The 22,087-nt window shown below is 43.2% G+C and overlaps 7 protein-coding genes across 7 annotated transcripts; 4 read left to right on the top strand and 3 right to left on the bottom strand.

Moving 5' to 3' along the window:
- Nucleotides 1–687: 687 nt before the first annotated feature.
- On the bottom strand, nt 688–2,431 carry BDW74DRAFT_167995 (Zn(II)2Cys6 transcription factor; the record flags this gene model as incomplete). Its single annotated transcript, XM_073726760.1, has 2 exons — nt 688–948; nt 1,007–2,431. The coding sequence occupies 2 exons, from the start codon at nt 2,429–2,431 to the stop codon at nt 688–690; spliced, it is 1,686 nt and encodes a 561-aa protein (XP_073583480.1).
- A 399-nt stretch (nt 2,432–2,830) lies between these two features.
- On the top strand, nt 2,831–4,242 carry BDW74DRAFT_185346 (uncharacterized protein; the record flags this gene model as incomplete). Its single annotated transcript, XM_073731029.1, has 5 exons — nt 2,831–3,259; nt 3,322–3,440; nt 3,501–3,530; nt 3,586–4,048; nt 4,111–4,242. The coding sequence occupies 5 exons, from the start codon at nt 2,831–2,833 to the stop codon at nt 4,240–4,242; spliced, it is 1,173 nt and encodes a 390-aa protein (XP_073583479.1).
- A 343-nt stretch (nt 4,243–4,585) lies between these two features.
- BDW74DRAFT_21507 (uncharacterized protein) lies at nt 4,586–5,889 on the top strand. Its single transcript, XM_073732225.1, has 3 exons — nt 4,586–4,627; nt 4,691–5,488; nt 5,594–5,889. Exons 2-3 carry the CDS (start codon nt 4,938–4,940, stop codon nt 5,754–5,756), a joined length of 714 nt encoding a protein of 237 aa, XP_073583478.1. The 5' UTR covers nt 4,586–4,627; nt 4,691–4,937; the 3' UTR covers nt 5,757–5,889.
- A 1,737-nt stretch (nt 5,890–7,626) lies between these two features.
- On the top strand, nt 7,627–8,502 carry BDW74DRAFT_153441 (uncharacterized protein; the record flags this gene model as incomplete). The annotated part of the gene is made up of 2 exons (XM_073724527.1): nt 7,627–8,174; nt 8,238–8,502. Coding segments are annotated over exons 1-2 (692 nt in total), but the record flags the coding sequence as incomplete, so codon positions are not given.
- Nucleotides 8,503–9,114: 612 nt separating this feature from the next.
- On the top strand, nt 9,115–10,291 carry BDW74DRAFT_178327 (isoprenoid synthase domain-containing protein; the record flags this gene model as incomplete). The annotated part of the gene is made up of 2 exons (XM_073729173.1): nt 9,115–9,228; nt 9,320–10,291. The coding sequence occupies 2 exons, from the start codon at nt 9,115–9,117 to the stop codon at nt 10,289–10,291; spliced, it is 1,086 nt and encodes a 361-aa protein (XP_073583476.1).
- Nucleotides 10,292–11,104: 813 nt separating this feature from the next.
- Nucleotides 11,105–11,635, bottom strand: BDW74DRAFT_178326 (uncharacterized protein; the record flags this gene model as incomplete). Its single annotated transcript, XM_073729172.1, has 2 exons — nt 11,105–11,518; nt 11,576–11,635. The coding sequence occupies 2 exons, from the start codon at nt 11,633–11,635 to the stop codon at nt 11,105–11,107; spliced, it is 474 nt and encodes a 157-aa protein (XP_073583475.1).
- A 791-nt stretch (nt 11,636–12,426) lies between these two features.
- On the bottom strand, nt 12,427–13,047 carry BDW74DRAFT_178325 (uncharacterized protein; the record flags this gene model as incomplete). Its single annotated transcript, XM_073729171.1, has 2 exons — nt 12,427–12,620; nt 12,705–13,047. 2 exons carry the CDS (start codon nt 13,045–13,047, stop codon nt 12,427–12,429), a joined length of 537 nt encoding a protein of 178 aa, XP_073583474.1.
- Between the last annotated feature and the right edge of the window lie 9,040 nt (nt 13,048–22,087).

The following is a 22,087-nucleotide window of genomic DNA, read 5'->3' as shown; positions in this document are numbered from 1 at the left end:
TCTTCATCAGTTTTCCATCGCATCTGCTTTGTGATCGAGCCTTTCATCATCGGAAGTCTTCTAGATGCTTACGATTCGGCTTTAAAACACCTTCGCTACCTGTTGAACATTGAATGCTATCCGCACAGCCACTATGAACCTCCGAGGGATCGAGTCTTTCATTTGAGAAGATCCCGAAGCAGACGGCGCGAACCTTGGAGACCTACCTGGCTGGAGGGACAACCTCTTGACAAGTAGTAACCATCAAGTGGTGTCAAATGGGGTTTCCGACCGGGAATAGTGTTTCGTACAGCCAGCCCAAGGCTGTCCATCGCTGGCCACTATCGTGTAGATCGCCCTCACAGAGTGACTCCTACTCTACTGACTTGTTCCGTCCTTTTAGCCAGTTTTTGTTCACATGATGCCCATCCTGACTGACCTCATAAGAGTCCATGAGGCTAAATCCCAGGTATCTCCCAAGGCCCCGACCTAGGCATTCCGTCTGCCACCGAGACGAGGTACGCGTACCACCCCATCTTCAACCCCGTGTCCGGAAAGCAGTTCCGAGCATGCAACGGCATCGTCTGTATCCTCCTTATATAGCATCCAGATACGTCTTCAAATCACAAAATCATTTCAATCATTGCACAAGAACTCGGCGCCAAGGCTGCGTCAATGACTCTCGGTATAATGAAGTCCTCTCTGTTATTATTGCTTATTCCCGCTGCCGCCAGGAAGATTCAAATCCACATATCTCCCCAAACCCCTCCACTCTCTGGCTTTCTCTGCCAAGATAGCCTCGGATCCTGCCCCGACTGCCAAATTAAAGTTCTCCGGTGCACAAGGCAACTCCCTCTGGCCCAGAGCGCGCGAATGTTCTAACAAGAAACGCACCATCCATCCGTCCAGTCTGTGTGTTTCATCCGTCGACAAAAGACAGACGTTCTGGAATGTCATGAGTCTGTTTATCTGCAGTACGAAGTCAGTCGGCTACGGTCTTCCGTCACATTCAGCACCGGGGTGTTACCATGGCTTCCGTAGCTGGCCAGATCTGATACAGGTCAACCAGGACCTCGAAGTTCGCGTTGAGTGCTCGGCGCGCACCGTCCAGTTCTGATGCGTCGTTGCCTAACAGCAGAGTGTGGACCAGGACGGATGAAGAGACGGTGACCATGTGCCCGATGGTCGGGCAGTTCGTCTTGCAACCTTTTAACTGACGGGAGAGGCTGAGCAGACTGCTGAACGAGAGAGCATGGTGTTTACAGCGGGCAATGTAAGCATTTGTGCGTGCGCCGGACGCCGAAGATGAAACCTTCTGCCGGTCCTGGTCCTCCAGGAATCGGAAGTACAGGAGCGTCGAGTAGTGGTGGTACATCAAGTGCAAGGAGACAAAAGGACCGCCCAGGCCCCTTTGTTGCTGGGCTTGCAGGTTTTGCACACTCATCTGGACGTCAGCTGGAAGGGCTTCACTCCATGCTTCTAGCTGATGCGCCATATGACCCACGGTCTCGTTTAAAGCGGCAATGTCTGTGCAACCTTTGGCATATTGGCGGTTTAGCTCCTGGATCGGATCTGAATGACGGGCTAGCGTTACGATGTGAGCCCAGAGACCGGGCTTCCAGGTCCCAAGAGCCTGGACTTGGAGCGTGGCTTGATCATCATTTTGGCCGAGTTGAAGGGATTGGAACACAATTTCATCCATGGGGAGATCGCATGACGTTGATGTGCTGAGGCCGTGCTTGTTCATATGCCGGGCCAACCCAAGACCAGAAGAACACCAGGAGTCGGCGACATATAGGGAGCAGAGTACTCGCCGGGCAGTCTCTTGGGCAACCACGGAAACTGGGTCAGTGCCGTCCGTGGGGAAGCCCAGATTCATAATATCAGCCATGGAAATGGCGATTCGAATGAAGAGTGCCCCTGAAGTACACTCACAGATTCCAGCACATAGGGTGGCAACCAAGATACACGCCTGTATGTTCTCGATGCAAATATTCTCAATATCCGCCTGTAGTAACCGTTTCGCTTCGGCGGTTAGGCGTCCCTCCAACGACCGGCGGTCGGAATACGACGAGAACTTGGATCCAAGAGCGCAGATGGCACATAGCAATGCCCTCCCCACGGTGCCATTCCGAAGCTGTGCGCGTAGCGTCGCCGGATGAAAAATGCTGTGCGCTTGATCATGGATCTTGTCGAGGTACAGCTCGACAAACTCAACGCTCATAGCCCAGGACAAGCACGGCGGGGTCCGGCTGTGACCTTGACATTGTCTAGGAGGGTCATCAAGTAGTGTTTCGCGCCGGACGGGTTTCGTGCTGACGGCCTGTCGTCTTAACTCCGCACTGCAGCTGATTCCTCTCAGCTGGCATGACCTGCAAGGCTCGCCTGGTCCGGGTCTGTTGCATCTGCGCTTGGAGGACCGGCACTGATGACATGCTCTCGCGGCCTTCATTTTCGAAGTGGGTTGTTGTAGGAGGAAGAAGAGCTGCCAGGCGGCGGAGAGGCGCGCTGACACTTCGGAAATGGCGCTCTCTGAGTGGAGGGATAGTGCACATACGTGCCCCACATGCGGATTTACGACGCTGTGAGTGGTCGACTCTGAGCATCTCCGACAGTCATACTGCTCGGGGCACTCCGTTATCTGTCTTTCTATCAATAAACACCTGCTGGACCATGAGTATTCGAAATCTTCCTCGAGGTATTCGTAATCTACTCCAAAGGCCATGGTTTGAAACCAGGTATATAAGGAAGACCCATTTCCGCCTCCAGCATCTACTCCAACCCTGCATCCAGAGCATTCGACAGCCACTCTAACTCTTAAGTTCTTCCACCGACCTCAAATATCCTCAATATGACAATCCTCCTAAAACCCATCACGGTGGGCGAGAAGCTCCCCCTGCGAAACCGCGTCGTGATGGGCTCCATGACCCGCAACCGCTGCGTCGACGACAACAAGCCCGGCCCTGCGCAAGTGAAGCACTACTCCGACCGAGCCAGACACGGCGTCGGCCTTATGATCAGCGAAGGGACTTTTGTGGACTGGACCGGTTGCGACTGGAGATACTCGCCCGTCATGATTGACGAGAGTCACGCCGGTGCCTGGCAGAAGGTAACAGATGCTGTGCATGAAGAAGGAGGGACCATCTTCTTTCAGGCATGGCATGCAGGCCGTATACAGCATGACCAAATGCCAATTATGCTTGAAAAGGGCCGTAAGGTTCTGGCTCCGTCGAGCATCAGGGCTGAGGGTGGGAAATACCGTGATATCCCGGGCAGTCCTGTACGAGATGCCTTTGATCCTCTCATGCTGCCTTTTTTACTGACACTTCTATCTCCATACAGGGGCATACAAGCTGCATAGAGGCTATCAGAGACCCTCGAGATGTCATCGAAACCTATCGGCACTCGGTGGCCTTGGCCAAGAAGGCTGGTTTTGACGGTGTCGAGCTGCTAGCTCAAGGGTAACACTTCGCCTTTCGTGAATAACAGGCTCTATACTAACATACTACTCTCATGCCCAGTGGATATCTCCCCCAGCAATTCCTGAACACGTACGCACCCGTCAACTACCTCAAAGCATGGATAGATTGAGCTAACGGACCACAGCCGCGCCAACAAACGAACCGACTCCTACGGCGGCTCCGTCGAAAACAGATGCCGTTTCATTCTCGAGCTCGTCGACGTCATAGCCTCCGTCTTCGGCGGCTCAGAATACATCTGCGTCAAAATTGATCCGACCGACATCTACAATGACTCCGTCGTCACCTTCGATGAAATGAAAGAGACATACACGTATCTAATCGAAGCTCTCGTCGCCCACAAAGTGGGAATCGTCAACATCACCCGCCGCGGTGCTGATACCCCCGTTGCGAAGGCCGAGAGACCGGAAGAGTATCCCCTACCTGCTGGATATGACCCAGTGCTCGATTTCGGCCCGCTGGTCAAGTACCCCGGTAGCCCGACCCTGCTGATGGCAAATTTCGACTATACCGTTGAGGAGGCGGATAGTTTGGTCAGCGAGGGGAAACTTGACCTCATTTCTTTTGCGAGGGCGTTTATCTGTAACTCCGTGAGTACAATCTGAGTTTATTTATGTCCCTGTGTTATGATGTCTAATCGTGCCTCAATCAGGATCTCGTCTCGCGTATCGAGTACGGTATTCCCTTTGCGCAGAATGATCGAGGCAGCGTCGTGTACTATGGACCCTACAAAACACCCGATGAGAACTACAACGACTGGCCTGCTGCAGTCGTTGAAGCATAGACTGCTGTACTCTGTATGTAGTCTGAAACCTGCTATCTAGGGACCAGGGCCATTCTGATGAAATAAGCACCTAGTACTAGAGCACGGTAGTTCCGAATGTTCATTGCCTTGTTGCTGACGGCGGCCAAGTCCAGCCAAAGTCTCCGAGCGACAGCCCAGTTAGTTATAGACCTACCGCTTAGTATTCTGGGCATCGGAGACTAGGAGGAACTCTGCCCGTTTCGCCGCAGCCCACATATAATCAAGACTTCTATGCTGTACACCCTTGGCTCAAACAATGCAAAACCCATCAGTGATCCAGTTCAAAAGAGAAACGGCCACTGACTGGTCAATGCAGTATCCAGCAGCACCAAGCGGGCTTAGTTCCATGCAAGTGATCTGCCTCGTAAGCTCACCTCAGCTGCTTAGAAATGGCTTGGCCGAATCCCGCTGACAAATAGCATGCTAGCATCTTCCTGCTTACCTATCTAGGCAACTAGATACTTCCTCTTCAGGTTATGGGCATGATCTACGGAGTAACCGGATTTCTGTTCTGCAGCAGGTAAGGGCTAGTCCTGGCATAAAAGCAGGCCTAGACGCCGCCGTCTCAATCCCATACCTTCCAATCTATCTGCCCATCCTCAATCACTCTGAGACTAACAACCAAGCAACCAAGCACCTTTCCTCTTCTGCATTAGACACCCACGATACAAACAATGCCAACCCGCCCAATTGCCCTAATCCTCGGCTCCGGCCCGCGAGTCGGCTCCTCCGTGGCCTCAACGTTCTCTGCAAAGGGCTACAACGTCGCAACAGCCTCGCGCAGCGGCACAAACACCAAGACCTCCGAGGGCTATCTCTCCCTAAGCGCAGACTTCTCTGATCCCTCTACAATACCGGCACTATTCGAGACCGTGCGCGCTGAATTCGGCGCCGCGCCGTCGGTCGTCGTGTATAATGCATATCGCCTAACGGAGCCAACGGATAAAGATAGCATGCTGTCGATTCCAGCGGGCGATTTCGTGCGCGATCTGAATGTGAATACCGTTAGTCCGTATGTGGCTGCACAGAAGGCTGTTGAGGGGTGGGAAAGCCTGCCTTCTGAAGGCACTGAAGGGGACGTTAAGAAGACGTTCATCTACACGGGGAACGCGCTCAATACGTTTGTTGCGCCGGTGGCGAGCTGGCTGGATCTTGGAGTTGGCAAGTCGGCGAGTGCGTATTGGGTGGGTGCTGCGGACGCGTTGTATCGCGAGAAGGGGTATAGGTATGTCCATGTTTATGTGTCTCAGGCCCTAATGGCAATGCAACCCACGTGTCTACGTTAGAGACGGTGTGGTAGGGTGAGAATCGGGCTGATATAAGCATGCAGATTCTTCTACGCTGACGAGCGTCTGGATTCGGGCGAGCCGAAGGGGCCTAACATTGACGGGCCTGCTCATGCTGAGTTCTTTGCTCAGCTGGCGAGTCATGAGGGTGAGGTGCCTTGGCTTGCGACGTTTGTGAAGGATAAGGGGTATGTCAAGTTCCACTAGAGCAGAGTGCCTAGGGCGATGTACCCAATATTGCAGATCTCAGCAGTCGAGTCTGTGCTTGTGCACCACTAAAAATGACCACTTTCGGTTTTATTTTTCTGATTTTCTCCCTACCAACCATTGGTCAAGTCTGCCTCTAAGTCCTGTATATCAATTGATTAAGGATTTTTGCTTATCTGAGGTGGCGAGGTAATTATGCAGTAAACGGGATAGTACCCATACTCTCAATCCCATCCACCCCTATCACCCCCACGATCCATATACGCCTCCACATCCTCCTCCGGACTCCTTGCGTTCCCGCTCAATACCTGCTCATCACGCCAATCTAAGGCCGTCGAGATTCTTGGCACGAGCCGCAAGAGTGGCGGAGGGGTAGCACTCTTTGCCTTGAGTGGAGCTAGCTAGGGCTAGCTCTAGCTCTAGCCCCAACCCCAGCTACACTATACGGCTACTTCGGCCTAATTCAAGCACATCTTTGTTGATCCTGTCTTGCAATCTTAATGAATAGGAAAGTGAAAGGTGAGAGCTACACGACCTCAATAGGTTAGAAAGTGGTACCATAGTCTCGCTATAGACTTTCCTCCCCATCCTTCCCGACAGTGTTCAATCATGTCCGCCATGGACCAGACACTGACGGGCCCTTTCATGGATGGACAAAACTCTACCGGCACCATCAGCTTAAACTGCGTTCAGTGTGCTATAGTGGATCAAATCGAATAGCTCACAGCTGTAATCCATGCCATGGCAGACCATCGCCCCGGGTCCCGCACGCAAGCATGCCTCAGCTGCAAGGACCGGAAGAAGAAGTGCAACAGGGCCTGGCCTTCGTGCAGCTATTGTATCCAGTAAGTATAGCTAACTTCAAGGCTACTTCAACTCTAAACCTAGAGACACTAACGGCCCCGAAAATACCTCGAATGTCGCTACGTCCCGACGCCGCTTCCTCGGCGTCGACGCATAGCAACCCCTAGCCCGACAACAACCACACCGACCCTCAATTCAACAGCTGCTAACCGAGATGGGATCCTATTCAAGGCAGTGATTGAGAGTCTAAACACAATTCACACCAAAGTCCAAGACTTCGTCCGCTCGACCGGCCAATTCGTGGATGACCTGACAGCGCGCCATCTCCGGACGTCCCGTGTCCACCTACCTATTCTTTCTCGGGCGCGGTTTTAAGATGCGCTGATGGTAGAATTGGGACTTATGCCTGCTCCTGACGCGTCGGCTCTCCTGCTATCTGTTTGCTTACAGCGTACCTCCCTACTCCAAATCCAAAACCGTCTCTAGTAAGCGCTGGGTCTCTATATCTCGCTGCCAAGGCACTCATCGCACGAGTCCAGGGCCCCGTGTCCTCGCGGCCCTCGCTGCATCTGATAAGTTGAAGAGGGGCACATCAAGCCGTTGGATTTTGTCGTGAAACGGCTTGGATGTGGACAGGGTTAACGGGGTTTTGGATGCTTATAGGGATGGGGAGAGGGTTAGGAAGACGCATTTTCACCTGTAAATTGCGTATATAGATGGGTCAATCATCCCATCTTTGGATGACTTAAACCAATATGGGTGGTGAATGGGGCCCCATCAGATGGCATTAAAGCACGTCGATGACGGCACCATTTCTACATTCACTGAGTAATCTCACCATACTCCACCTAATATGAGCTACATGATCATCAGGATCAAGCTCATCTCCGCCATCGCTGACGTGCGTACAAGAAGCGGGGTTCGTGCATGATCTGTAATCCGCTTACAAATGCCCCCCGAAGCATGAGCTCGGCATGTTTGAATCCCATGCATGACGAGCAGAGTAGCATAAATACTCCAATAGAAGCCCATCATCTCATTTTATCCACCCCTGCCCTATTCACCTACTCACCAAACCCTAAGAATGTCCACCCAACCCATCGCCCTCATCCTCGGTACAGGCCCCCGCGTCGGGTCCTCCGTCGCCGCAGCCTTCGCAGCAAAAGGATACAAAGTCGCAACCGCATCTCGCAGCGGCAAGAACAGCAACAACAACTACCTCAATCTAACAGCCGACTTTGCGAACCCCTCGTCCATCCCAGCCCTCTTCGACACCGTCAAGGAATTACTGGGTGCTGCCCCCGCAGTGGTCGTCTACAACGCCGCCAGCCTGACTCCCCCACCAGACGCCGACTCACCCCTTTCAATCCCCACAGAGCGCGTGATAAATGATCTGAAAATTAACACGGTTAGTCCCTACGCCGCGGCACAGAAAGCGGTTGAGGGGTGGGCGACACTAGACGCCGACGTGAAGAAGAGCTTCATATACACGGGCAACCCGCTGAACAGCAAGATTGCGCCAGTGCCGATCTATTTAAATTTGGGGGTGGGGAAGAGTGCGAGTTCGTGGTGGATTGGGGCGTCGGATGAGCTTTATAAGGTCAAAGGATATAGGTACCTATGCCATATTCAAGGGACAAGCGTTGACCGGGGCTGCAGAGTACTAATGGCGTCCAGGTTCTTCTACGCCGATGAGCGCGCAGACGAGGCTGGGACCTGGAAAGGGAACAACCTTGATGGACCGGGCCATGGGGAGTTCTATACGCAGCTTGCGAGCCATGAGGGGGATGTCCCGTGGCTTGCGACGTTTGTTAGTGGGAAGGGATACGTGAAGTTTGATTGAACACCCTCTTAATGGATGGGGGAGTTTGTTGAGTAGCAAGCATATTTACCTGCTGTCCTTATGAAAATAATGAAGTACTGATTTTATCTCAACCGTCGAGTATTCTCTCTCTCTTCTATGGTAACGTCTAGGCCGGTGCTGCTGGACTCGGGTGCTAAACAATCACTGAATACGCGGTAAAGGAGTAGCCTTACCTTGCAGGCATAGCCCATTACACTACGCTCGCATAGGTAGACTTGAATCCCTAGGAGACAACTAAATATATCGTCCGGCCCTGTTCATTCAATGTTAGGATTGTAGGCTCTCGAAATAAGTAGCATAGATCTACCATAGATCTAGCTGGAGCTGCAACTCAATTCATACCCAGATTCACGTATGCCAGTCATGAGCAACCCCCCAAGCCCTAAGCAAGCCCGCTCCCTAGACCAGTTGCTGAAGCACAGATTGAACATATATTCAGGAAAGTCTACCCGTATACTGTACCTCGTATTGATATCTCAACATCCAATGATCTTGCCTGCTCAGTATGGTAGTACGGATCGAACATATACCACTCACTTACTCCAGGCCCAATCGGTTTATGTTACCCCTACCGTAGAGAAGTGTTATTTAAGGGTATGAGGTGCCACCCCCGCGCTTCCACATTTCAAGTATTATAGACGTGGAATCCGCCCTTTCCACACACAGCATTATCCGGTCTCGCCAAACACAATGGACGAAGCAAGGGCTGACTTTGAAAAGGCGCGCGTGGACATCATCTACGAAGCAATCGAGTATTTCGAGGAGCGGAGCCTAGCATCACGATTCGTGGATGTAATTAGGGCAGTATGTCTACCCTCACCACACCCATACATCCTTAGGTATCTCAGTTCTCGCTTCCACACTAATATATTGTTTTCTCTTGATTTTGGTATAGCGCTTGATTAAGGCTCTCGATAGAACAAGCATGTTTAGTGGCCTGACACTCCTCTCCACCGCACGCACAACTAGCCCTACCCCCCTCACTGCCCAGCAAACCGACGAGCTCTCTCTCCTCGACTGGATCTGCGAGCTCTTCCATGCAGCGCATACAATGTGCGACGAGGACAACAACATCGATAACCTCAACTCAACTTCCCAACCAGAAACCAGCCCAGGAACCGCGGCGCCCAACAACACACCTGCAACCGCAGGCATTCGAGTGTTCTGCTCCCTCATCCCCGCGCTCATCAAAAGAAGATTCGCCACGCATCCGCGGTACACAGCTATCCTCGAACTCTTTCTGCAGGCGGAGATGAACATGTCACTCGGCCAGGTCGCTGATATGCAAACCGCGGCGCACGATGTCGGGACCGCCGGGATAGACCCGCACTCGTGGGAGGTATACGAGTTCATGGTTGAGCAGACCACGACATTTCCAGCCTTCTACTTGCCAATCGTGCTGGCGCTGGAGTATTTACAGGTCGCGACGGAGCAGATTAAAAAGCAAGTGAAACATATCCTGCAGCCGATTGGGATCTATGTACAGATTCGGAACGAGGTGCGAGGTGCAGGTCTCTTGGGGGACGTGCAGTCCGACCGGGAGCGTATCGGTACGAGGACCAGTGTTGGCAACAGCAATGCAAGGAATGCCATTGCGGGAAATAAATGCAACTGGCTTATCATGCACGCGTTGGATCGGGCGGATAAGGACCAGAAGGTGTGTTTGCTGGAGACTTATGGGAGGAAGGATGCCGGGGCCATTGATGCCGTTATCGGGGTTTATAAGGAGTTGGACTTGGAGCGTGTCTTCAGGGACTACGAGGGGAAGGCGCATCGGCAGATTCAGTCTGTTATTGACGGGCTTGATGAGGGATTAGGGCTGAGGAAGGAGTTGTTTCGAGCGCTGTTCGACGGGGTTAAAAGGTAAAAAACATGTAGGAGGCTGTTGAAGATGGGCCGAGACGAAGTATTTAAGCAAAATGCAAACCTGTTCAGGAATGACGGTTATTCATCCGCTGCTGCATAACATCTTGCAGAGTTGTCCGGACCAGGAGATTGAGGTCAGGACCGCTGCTGAGAGCGCGAAGCAGGCGCTGGATGCGGTTCTTGCGGCGGAGTAGGGTAGTACCTAGGTTTATTTACCTACGATAGGTGCCCAGAGTTGGGGGTTGTGTTTGGACGCCCGGGCTAGAGGGGATATATGTATGGTACCGTGGCTACTTGGGTCTGGGCTGGGGGTTTGCTAGGTTAGATACTTATGACCAGCTACCAGGATATGGTGCTACCTAGGTACATGATTGTACAATGGTTTTGAGAGAACCGGTAACGGACAAATCAGGGAATGTGAAAGGAAATATACAGGTTCTTTTAATCCTTTATAAGGTTTTTCTTTTCATCAATAAACATTAGTCATAAGCTCATAAAACTGCGCATATCCTGCTGGTCCTCCGCCCACTTTAGGTTAGGTAGGCTACAATCGTAACCATGTAAGCCAATCAAATCAAATTGACGATGCCTTACCTACCTACGGTAGGTATGGTATGGCATGGGATATTATGGGAAGTTCACACCGGCAAGTCTTGACAGAATCAAAGTACAATCAAAGAAGCAAGCAAATACCTTCAAGTCGGCTCCAGCTTGCGCATCCACCACCCAGACCCAGACAATTCATTCTCATCAAACATAACGTATCGTTAACAAGCAGAGAGAGCCCCAGCTTAACAAATCACGGCGCATTATCCTAGAACGTCCCAGGCAACTTATAGCAAGGCTTTGAGAAAACCGCCACGCGCCACTTATCATTATGGTCTACGTACCCCTGGATCTCATCCTTGCTGCGCTGGCAGTTATCCAAAATGAGCTGCGCGCCGTCGGCAACGTTGTTCCAGCTGGGGAGTCTCTTGGTCTCCTTGCTCTTATTGCACCACTGCACAAGCGTTGCGTCGTGGTTCTCGCCAGCGCACCCGACGAACTCGCACTTGCCTGCCGGGAGCTCCGGCACCGCCACGCGCACCTCGCGGATGTACTTTATTATCTTCTTCAGCTGCTTCTGCTTACCTTCGAATTCGCTCTGCAGGGAGCAGCGGGCGCCGCTGCTGTCGCGGGCGGAGAGGGGTCGGAGGAGGATAGAGGAGGTGGAAGAGGATGTTGGGACCTGGGCGGACGGTTAGTTTGGGATGGAATGGGATGGCAGGGTTGTGAGGGGGCATACCACGGACGCAGACGCCACCAGGGCAAAGAGGGCAACAGGAGCGATGAGGAGAGAACGCATATCGGCTTGGCTTGGCTTGGCTTGAATTGTTAGCTTTACTGATCAGTTTGTAAATTGTAGTAGTGTAAGTGTTGTTTTGGTATGATCTGTCATCAACCTGGGGGCATAGATGGAGCTATTTATGGTTTGCCTAAAGGGCTCATGCAAGCCGAGTTTGACGATCAATAGAAACTTTCGTGTTCCAAATTCAGGACAAGAGCTGAAACGTCGTTCTTTACCGAAGCTAGGCACAGAGTCGAAAACCTAGGTACCTACCGATCATGCCTCTGTTCTCTCAACCCTAAGTCCATGTTCGAACAGCTGAGTCCCTTTGTCTCGGCCAAAGTTGCAGTCAAAATACCCGAATAATATCGCCGATTGTAACAAAGACCTCGAGACACATTCGGATTTTTGAAGCACGAAGCTTAAACACTCGAAAAGAGAGCTGCGTTCCAGCTTCTTTACCGGGTGTAACGGCGACGGCATTGAGGAACTCGGGACTTTGAGATAAAGGATGATCGGAGTCTCCGCATGATCGCATAACAAAACCTTAGTATGCCAAGTCAGACACGCCGGGGTTCCGACAATGGATTGGTGTTTTAGGTTGGACTGGACGCGTACTGACTTCAATGGGCTCAGGAGATAAATCAATGGATACCAACAGACATAATCGGGCAGGCCTGATCTCGAGGGATGATTTCCCAATTTCTAAGGTAGAATCCGGAATGAGCCGGAGGAGGCGCTTGGGATTGGAAAAGAGGTCATGCACTTTGGAGGAAGAAGGTGAACTGCAGTGTAAACTGCGCCCCTGCTTACGAAGACAACTCCACCCTCTCGAGCTCAACCCTCGCCCAGGGCTCAGTAGACCCGGCCCACTGCTCAACTTGCGTATTCAGATCTGCGGTAAAAGCAGGCCACGGCACTCCAATTTCTTCAAGTGCAGACCCAGTCCCGAAACCGAAACGGAGGCCAGGAAGTTCATAGTCTAATGTGAAGAGTGAGAGTCCTACTTAATCAAAAGGGAATATCGTTAGTAGACTGTCTCATATCTTTTATCTCCATGAAAGATCAAGGAAAATGGTTGAATTACCTGGAAAGTGATAGATGGCAGTCCCTGGCGCAGGGTGCGCCGACATGCTCCCGGTCTCAGTCTCAGCTGTACCAGCCTCAATTGAAGCTGCCGACGAGTCACGAAGGACATACTCAAGTGCGACAACTGCTTTCCGGGCCTCACGCGAAACATTGCATTGTCGGCGCCAGATGGCCTGGGATGTTCGAAGAAGATTTTTGATCTTGTCCTCATCCACCGGCTCAACGCTAGGAAATCCAGCGTCACTCGAACTGCTATCTGGAACCGCTTCAGTTTCGCGGGTTTGAGCCCGAATTTGTAAATGAGAGCAAAGCACGCTCGTCGCAAGAAGAAAGTCGTTCATGAAAGCGGTCGAAACCCGCCAGCGGCTTGGATACAATAGGCCATCAGCGGCTCCTCGTCGACAAGATGCTGCAGCTCCAGGATCCTCGTCGCCGCATTGATGCGTATTCCGCGCGAGCGGTCATGCTCCGACTTGGGCTCACGATGACGATGGCGCGGGCTGGAGACCGGCGCCAGTTACTGCCTGTGAAGGACGATCTTGAGTTGCTGAACCGTCACCTCGAGCCAGATGCGCTGGATTAGGATCTAAGAAGGAACGTCTAATAATAATACAAGACCCAAGCCTGTCTATTTTAGGCTTAACAGAAGCAAGTTTATAGCCTTATTAATTTACTAGTTTAGATTTCTAATAACTCTAAATAATTATTATTGTTACAGAGGCTTTATAGTAAAATTTATAATCTTTGCACTAACTTTAAGCAGTCTTAGCTTAGCCAGGATATATAAAGTAGGCATAACCTAGGTGGTTGCAGGTGACCTGAGGTCAACTTTTTTCTCGTGCGGGACAAATCTGCTTACTTAATAGTCTTGGCAGCCATGCGACCTTTATAATCTTTCAGCCCGCATGATATCTTTTACATTAATTACTACTATCTTATAAAGAATTATATAATTATTACTATAAAAGGTATTTTATTACTAGTTTATCTTAAAGAATAATATTATTACTTCTTAAGTATTTAGTAAGTAATAAAATAATTAAAAAATAATAAATTAGCTCTAAATTACTATTTCCAGTGGCTATATTATATAAGTAATGTTTTATTTAGTTAGTTTATAATATATCTTGGTATAAAATATATATCTAGTCTTTAGCATAACATTCCTTAACTACTTAAAAAATACTTATAAATTAATTATAAACTACTTAACTTAGGCTCCTGGGCTTTTTATATATATATCCTCCTTTTTATAAAATTAAGTTTTAACTTTTTATTTTAAAGTTACTATAATTAAATATCCTTCTCTTTTTTTTAAGATTAGCTTTTTTTTATTAAAGCTTTAGCTTAAGATTCTTTACCTTAAACTCTTAATATTTTTATTCTAGATTTAAGATATTTATTAAAATAGCATGTTAAAGGTTACTAAACCTAACTAACTTAATAACCTAATAAGTACTTATAAACTACTTTAAAATTATTTATAAAGTACTTAATATACTTACTTATTATTACTAGTTCTTAAAAAATTTTAAGACCTTAATCTTGTATTACCTAGTAGTAATAGCAAAGCTAATTTACTCTTTATTAAAGAAGATATGGCAGACCTTTAGCGTTTTTGGCTCCCTAATAACAAGTAGTTAGCAAGTAGTTAGCAAGTAGTTAGCAAGTACTTAGTCTAATTTTTTTAAAACTTACTTTCCTAACTTATATATTAAAGATAATTAGCCTCCATGTTAGAAGTTTAATAAGAGTAGTGAATATTAAACTCCTGGAAGCTATTATATTATAGGATATTATCTTTATCCAGCTTTATAAAACTAGGTATATTAGTATATTTACTAACTAGTTTAAGGCGCTTGATAAGTACTTAAAGACTTACTTTTTAACTGCCTAAACTAGAGTTAAGTACTTGCCAGATGTATATAACTTCTGGTGGGACTGCTTAATAGCATTTATATGGTTTTATAGTATATTAAAATAATAAGACTAAATCTTTAAGCATACTTTATTTAATCTTGCCTTAATTACTACACCTTTCTTTTAAATTACCTAATTCTGGATATTAACAGTCTTATACTCTAAATTAATTAATAATAACTTATTAAGTAGTTAGTAAGTGGTTAATTTACTTATTAAAAATCTAGTAAATAGTTATAATTATCCTTAGATTAATAATTTAAAAGACTTATTATTTAGCTTTAAAAAGAAAAGCCATGCTTATAAGTTCTAATACTTTTTAAGATTAATCTTTAAAAATAAACCCTGCAGAAGATAATAATATGTTATAAATACCATGTTATATCTTAGTATTAAGAATTAATCTTAAAGAGATAATAGCCAAGTCCTAAGCAGTTAGTACTTTTAAAGTGGTTAGCAAGTAATTACCTGTATATTATTTAAAATCCATATTAATAATAATACCATGGATCCCAGTGCTGTAAATAGGATTAAAAAGTATTAGCTAATAAGAAATCCTTTAAATAAGGCTAAAGACCCGCTTAAACAGTAAATAATAACCCTTAGTAGAATTAATGCTGGTAAAGACCCGAAGTAATATAATAACTAGTAGGTAGGTGGTTAGTAATTATTTACTAAGTAGTTAGAATATAATACTTACTTTTATATTAATCTAGCATAAATATAGTAAAAAAAACCTTATTAATCTCTTTAAACTAAATTCTTTTATAAGACATATTAACTTTAAAGGATAAGAGGCGTGAAAGAAGCTGGATTTATTCTTAAAAAGTATATAAAACCATGGTATCCTAAAAATTATAATAATATTCTTGGATATAGTCTTAAGCACTTAATTAGCGTTTAGTAACTAGGTGGCTATTACTTAGTAAATACTTACTCTTAAGTTCTAGTCCATGTTTTAAAGAAATATAAGACTACTAATATCCTGTCTATTAAAATAAGAAATTAAACACTACTTTTAAATTATTACTATAATTTAATCCTTATTATAAAAGCTAGAGTAAATATCTGCTAGTATAAAAGTGTTATACTATAAATAAATTTTTTTAAGCTATAAATTTTAAAGAAATTAAGCTATATTCTTAGTTACTAACTAATTCCTAAAAAACTTATAAGTACTTACCTGTTATTAAATTAAGGTCCTAAATTTATTTAATAATCCTTTTTACCCCTGCTAGTATTCTTTCTGGTGGCTTGCTTGGGGGTAATGGAGGATGTTTATAAATTTTATATAATATAAATAGTATATATAAACATTAATCTATATTTATAGGCACGAGAGCATTAAAAATTATATTATAAGTAATATACTTTAACCTCCTAGACCCCTGAGGATAATCTTAATTTACTAATTATTTAGTAACTGCTTGCAAATTAGTTAGGAAGTGCTTACCACAGTATTTTTAGTGGCTTAATAAAGGTTTAAAAACACCATATTCTTTAATAGCTGGCAGGATCTCCTTATTAAAAAGATTCTTAAGAAACTGCAAGTTTATAGCTATATGCCCTTGGATTATGCCCCTATGGTATTTAGTTAAACCCTTATAAGACCTATTTATACAGCTAATAAATAATATATATTCTTTATAAATATTTTAAGTACTTATTAGCCACTCTTTAACTGCTTAGGAAGTATTTAACACATATTATTTAATTATATCTCTTAAAATTACTTTGCATGTTAGGAGTTAATTAACACATGCATGGCCTTTTTTAAAAAAGTAACCTTTAATTAATAGTAACTAAAAGTATATAAGTACTAAATAGCTAGTTAACAAGCAGTTATAGTACCTATACACATTATATTTTCTAATATCAAATTCTAAGATTTAGGCATCTCTCTAAGACTTTTAGATTTCTTGCCAAGTACTTTTATTAATAAATAAATAATAATAAGACTATAAGAATAGGCTAAGAAATTTATATATATAAATCCCAGAGCATTTCCATGTCCATTTCTTAGCTTAGTATCTAAGGAATAGACAGTAAACAGGTTACTTTTATCTAAAAGGCTGTTATTTTATATATTAAATTTTAAAGTACTTAGTAACCACTTATTAAGCACTAGGTAAACTACTTACCCCTTTAAGAATATTTTTTATTTTAAGCTGGGTTTATTTTTTAAAAGTAATAACATATGTATGGCCGTGTAAATGCATTATAGGATATTCTGGAAGATTATTAATATACTTAATATTTAATATTATAAGACCAGAAGAACCTTTAACTCTTATAAGTAAGATTAACATGTCTAGTTCCTTTAAATAAGTAGTTAGCAAGTAGTTTAAAACTAATATATAATATTAAACTATACCTGCATATTAAAGCTAACATTAGCACTTAGCTTAATAAAATTATTATTAATATATACTAAAATATTCTTAAAGCTTGGAGACCCCATTACTTTTTAAGTCTTAATCCTTTACTTTACTGTTATATTAAAAGTTATAAATAAATACATAGAAATCCTCTTTAATCTATATAATTTATATATTACAAGCAAGTCATGTTTTCTACCTGTTTATCTTGTTTAGGGACCCTGAGGGTTACCCGCGGGTGACCCTCTTGAGGGTTGGACCTCTAGGTGAACGACCCTTAGGGTTAATAACTTGGTCGCTTACCCACCCGCGGGACGGGTTGGGTAGAGGGTCCAGAGGGTCACCCGCGGGTGAGGGCCAGGTCTATAGCTGACACACCCCCTTAAGGCCTACTAACTGCCGCTTTGGGGAGAGATAAGGCTAGAGATGTCCACCATTCCAAGCATCTTAATAAATTCCTGGTGTTATTGCTTGGTAAGAGGTTTCGTGAGGCCATTAGCAATTATTTAATTTATAGGGGTCTATTTAATATTAAGATTTCCTTGTTAAACTTCCTGGCGTAGCCATAAGTTGTGAATATTAACATGGCATAGCTTAAAACATAGTTAAATATCTTTATTTATAAGTAGATTAATTATCTGCTTATTATTATATTAAACAAAGAGGTAGTATTAAGGATTAAATTATAAATTCCTAAATACTCTACGCCACTAGTACATTACCTTAAAGGCCTTAATAAGCGCTAAAAGTTCTGCTTTAGTAGTTAAAGTTATAATAAAATATTGCTTTATTATCTTCTATTTAATTAGCCCATTATATAGCTTGCAGATGTAGCCTGCGCTGGAGAAATAATTTAAATAATCCACAAAGGCTATATCTAAGTAGGCCTTGTAGATTTTAACAAGTATTTTGTTAATATTTAAAGTATTTAGACCAGAATACTTAATGGCCAGATAACACGTGTTATAGAGATAAGTAATTAGGCAATCCGCGGCGTGCTAATAATAATCTGCTGGGTTAACAAGGTGTTCTAACAGATAGCTAACTATATACAAGATATTTAAATAGGTAAGAGTACTTGCGTAGCTAATAAATCCTATTTTTAAGTATATTTTATAAATTTATTCTAGTGTTACTTTATCCATGTTTAGATAAAGCTTGCTAAAGGAGAGCAAAGAAGTTTTAGGAGGTTAAATTATTATATTTATATAAAAGTAGCTTATAATAGCTTTAATATAAGAATCTTAACATAGCCAGATATTTTATTACTATTTATCCTAAATAATTCTAACTCCAAGAAACCATTACACTTCTCCAAGATATCATAATTCATATTTAGCGGCTAGTTCTTTCTTAAAGATTACAGCTGCGGCGCGTGCCTTTAATAGGGAAATTTGTAATAATAATATTATTTATATATACTAATAATATTATAAATTTACTAATAAAGAGACATTCTTCTTTAGGAATTATAGTAAAGCTGTGTTTATAAAGAGTTACAGCTAGATTAAGCTGCCAGAGACATGGAGACTTCCTAAGGCTATAAATAGCCTTGCAAGCCTTTAAAAGCTTTTTTTTTTATTTATATCCCTTTAGTAAGCGTAAATATACTGGCTTTTAAAGCACTGTATTTAAAAATATATTAACTATATCTTTCTAATTAGTATCAAGGTTAAAGGCTGCGACAAGGGCAGCAAGAATTTAAAAGGCGCGTGTGGAAGCTATAGCGGCTTGGTTTTTTTTATTAAAAACTAGTTTAAGGTCTCCGTGTATATAAATTTAAGCCTTTGCTTTAAGGAAGTAGCTGTTTAAATTAAATTTATAGGTAAATACCTATAGTAAGGGGATTACCTTATCTAGCCTAGCCTCTTGTTCCTTTACTACTTCCCATGCCTTTATTTTCACAAGGGTTGATAATTCAAGGTCTGCGGTTTTAAGGAATTCTGCGTATAACAGGTGATCTTTAATATCCCTCCAGCGCTTGGGGGAAGGCGGTAGATTATTTTAGTAAAGGCGTTCCCTTGCTGGGTTTTAGTAAAGCGTAGCAAATGCATACTAGATATAGTTAAGTGGTTTTAGTATAAGGGTAATTACTTTAATTATGTACACTTTATAGTTATCCATGTTATAATACTTTATATTATGGCGCTTGGGTTACTATTTGCGAGTTAAATTAGGGAGTTGCATAAGTTACTGGGAGCCATTTCCACCCCCTAAGCATGTAGAGTGTTAAGGTTTAGCAAGGCGTGCTTACTCTGCTTCTTATAATAATTACTCACCGGCCAGGTCCGGTGGTGGCTTCCTGGGAGCCTTGGGTTATAAAATTTATTATTAAGGCTATGGTGGCTCTTTAGGGAATGCTCCAGGCGTTAAAGTTTATATAAAACTTCCATGGTATTAAGGTCTTGGAGTTGCCTTAGGTATTAGTAAAGGCAGTAAGCTATCTAACTAATTAGAGCGCCTGAGCCCCACAGCCAGAATATTAAGAGTAATCTTATCCCTTTTTTAATATTTTTTATAAATAACTTTATTTTTTTTAATTTTAATAACCTGTGGTTTATTTATATTTAAAGTAGGTTTATTCCCTTTCTCTTTGTTATATAGTTCCGTGAAATTTAAATTTAAGTTAGTATCTTTAACCATGTAATTACAGTTGCGGTAAGAAATATTAAGAATCTTGGTTAAAGGTTTAGGTATATTACTTATAATATTAATTTATAGAAATAAATTCTTTAAATTATATATTCTTATTTTATTAAAAACTATATCTCTACATGCTTTAACATGCTAATTTTTAGGGAACTAAATCTACTAGATATTTAAGGCCTTGTAGCTAATAAGGTAACTAAGGGAGGCCCTTGGCTCTAGCTTATAAAGGCCACTATCCTAACCTCTTCGCGCCCACGCGTAACACCCCAGTATTTAAATATTAAAGATATAAGGCGGCTTACCAGTAAGTTTCTTTTATAAAGTTTTCTAGTTAAGCTTCTTTACTAAAATTTAATTACTTATGTGAGCTGCAGCTTTAAAGATCCATGGCCATATTAATAACAGAAACTTTGCATGCAGTGTGATTATTCAAGCCCTTTAAATAAGTATTCCTCCTAATTATTCAGCCATGCTATTTTAAGATAGGGTATATAAAGCTAATTTATTGTAACGGCCTAGGATATAGAGCCAGGTACGAAGCAGAACACTAAGAAAAAGGGGGTGGAACAGTGGTTAATCTCTAGGTCGCATATCACAAAGACTAACTCTTGGCTAACTAAGCTATGCTAAGGGTTGGCCTTAAATATATAAGGAAAATTAGTTGTGATATTACCGTGTTTTATTCTCCTTATATTATTAAACCTCCTTCGCCGCCTAAGGCTGACAATTCTGCCCGCTCCTGAAAAGATTAACCTTAATTTATAAATAATATTAAGGATTCTGTATTAGGTTTTTTTATATTTCTTAATAACTTTATTTTACTTTCTTTTTAGTACTTTGTGGTTTTATGCTTAAGATTAAGGTATTCATAGTAACTTTTATTCACAGGGGATTTATCTAGTGTTGCCTTATTAATGTTTAAGTCTTATATTAAGATTATTTAAATAGCATTATGCGCTATTGTTTTAACCATAAGTAATATAAAGGGATAATTTAAATATAATCCGGCTAAGGATTATTATTGTCTTAATTAGGTTATATTTAGGCTCGAGAATTATTATTATAGTAATAGTTTTCATGCAGGTAGCTAAACATAAAATAATAATTTCTCTTCCTTAACCCCTCTTTTTTTCTCTTTTGTATTTTCTTTAAAATAAACATATCCCATTTTTATTTACTTTGCAAGCATGTTTATCTTAATTTTATTATTAATCTCCTTTATTTCACCGTTATTATGGCCCCGAAGCGTAAGAGAGATATTATTAAGACTCTGGTTATTTTAAAAGTTTACTGGTGCCTTTATTATTTTTATACCGCTTTAGCAGTAATAGACCCAGAAGATGCCTTTAAACCCTTCTTAATTAACTATATTATGGACACAGTCTTTTTTATTTTATGCCGCCAGTGTTATAAGAGAAATAATACCTGTAAGCCGGTGAGTACCCCCCTATTTTATATTATTCAGGTACTAATACGCAAGGTCTTAAACTAAATTAATAATAATAGGTAATGCTGCTAATCTGGCCAGCCTCTTAACCTAGTATCACGGGTTTTGGCCCCGACCTAATGGCAAAGAGGCTAAGAAGGATAAGATAACTTGGAACAATAAGTTACTGCTTGGTGTTTATTAAGTAATGTTTCACCTTTTTAAAGCCTTTAAATCTATTAAAAAGGTATATAAAAAAGAGTTTAGTCTGGTAATAAAGACTAAGAAGGATCTTGGCAAAAACATTATGTAATATTATGAAAGAACTTTGTTGTGTTATGCCCTTTTTTATTATATTCTGGCTCCGGATCGCTTGGCCTCTGAGGAGGAGAACGCTGCTCGTGTCGCCAACACCTATCTTTGTCTTGTCAAGGGTGACAGCAGTTTCGCTTAGTGGACCATGGCAAAAGGGCGCTTTTTCACTGAGGTTATTGAGACAATTCATAACTCCTATCTTGAGGAGGAGGACATTGCGGTCCGTGTCGAGGAGGTAGAGGTCTTGTTGTAATGAGATGTAATTCGAGGTTGAAGATGCTGCATTCTTGACCAGAATTGAGAGGCGATTTAGACCAGTTTATCTCGGGTTTCTGGCAATTCTCTAAAATTATGGTTATAAATCTTATCTCTTAAGCTTGGCTGGAGTTTGCTGAAGTATCTTTGTACTTAGACCTTCTCTGCATCTCGATTAAAATATTGTTCTAATGTGCCCAAATAGTTAGCGAAATCACGAGGATCTTAATCCTTTTTTTAATAAGCTGTTTCCAGCTTTACTATTACATCTGGTAAGCTTGTTATTAAACTCCTAAGAATGCTAGCAGTCCATTCTTAGAAGTGTTTTTATAATAAATTCTTGCTTGCATCCTCTGTATTCTCCAGTTCGTCGGTATAACGTTTCCAATCACTTTTGCATGCTTAATCCATATGGACTAAAGCACCTAAGATTCTCTG

This window comes from Aspergillus multicolor (genome assembly GCF_047715735.1).
Source record: "Aspergillus multicolor strain CBS 133.54 unplaced genomic scaffold BDW74scaffold_13, whole genome shotgun sequence".
Taxonomy (NCBI): Eukaryota; Fungi; Ascomycota; class Eurotiomycetes; order Eurotiales; family Aspergillaceae; genus Aspergillus; species Aspergillus multicolor.
Note: the sequence above shows the minus strand (reverse complement) of the source record. Positions and strands in the feature narration are given on the sequence as shown.

Excerpts from the sequence above, each read along its gene's own strand:
- BDW74DRAFT_21507 (XM_073732225.1), top strand. The coding sequence starts at position 4,938 with ATGCCAACCCGCCCAATTGCCCTAATCCTCGGCTCCGGCCCGCGAGTC. Across the intron at positions 5,489-5,593 it reads TATCGCGAGAAGGGGTATAG|ATTCTTCTACGCTGACGAGC; the intron begins GTATGTCCATGT and ends ATAAGCATGCAG.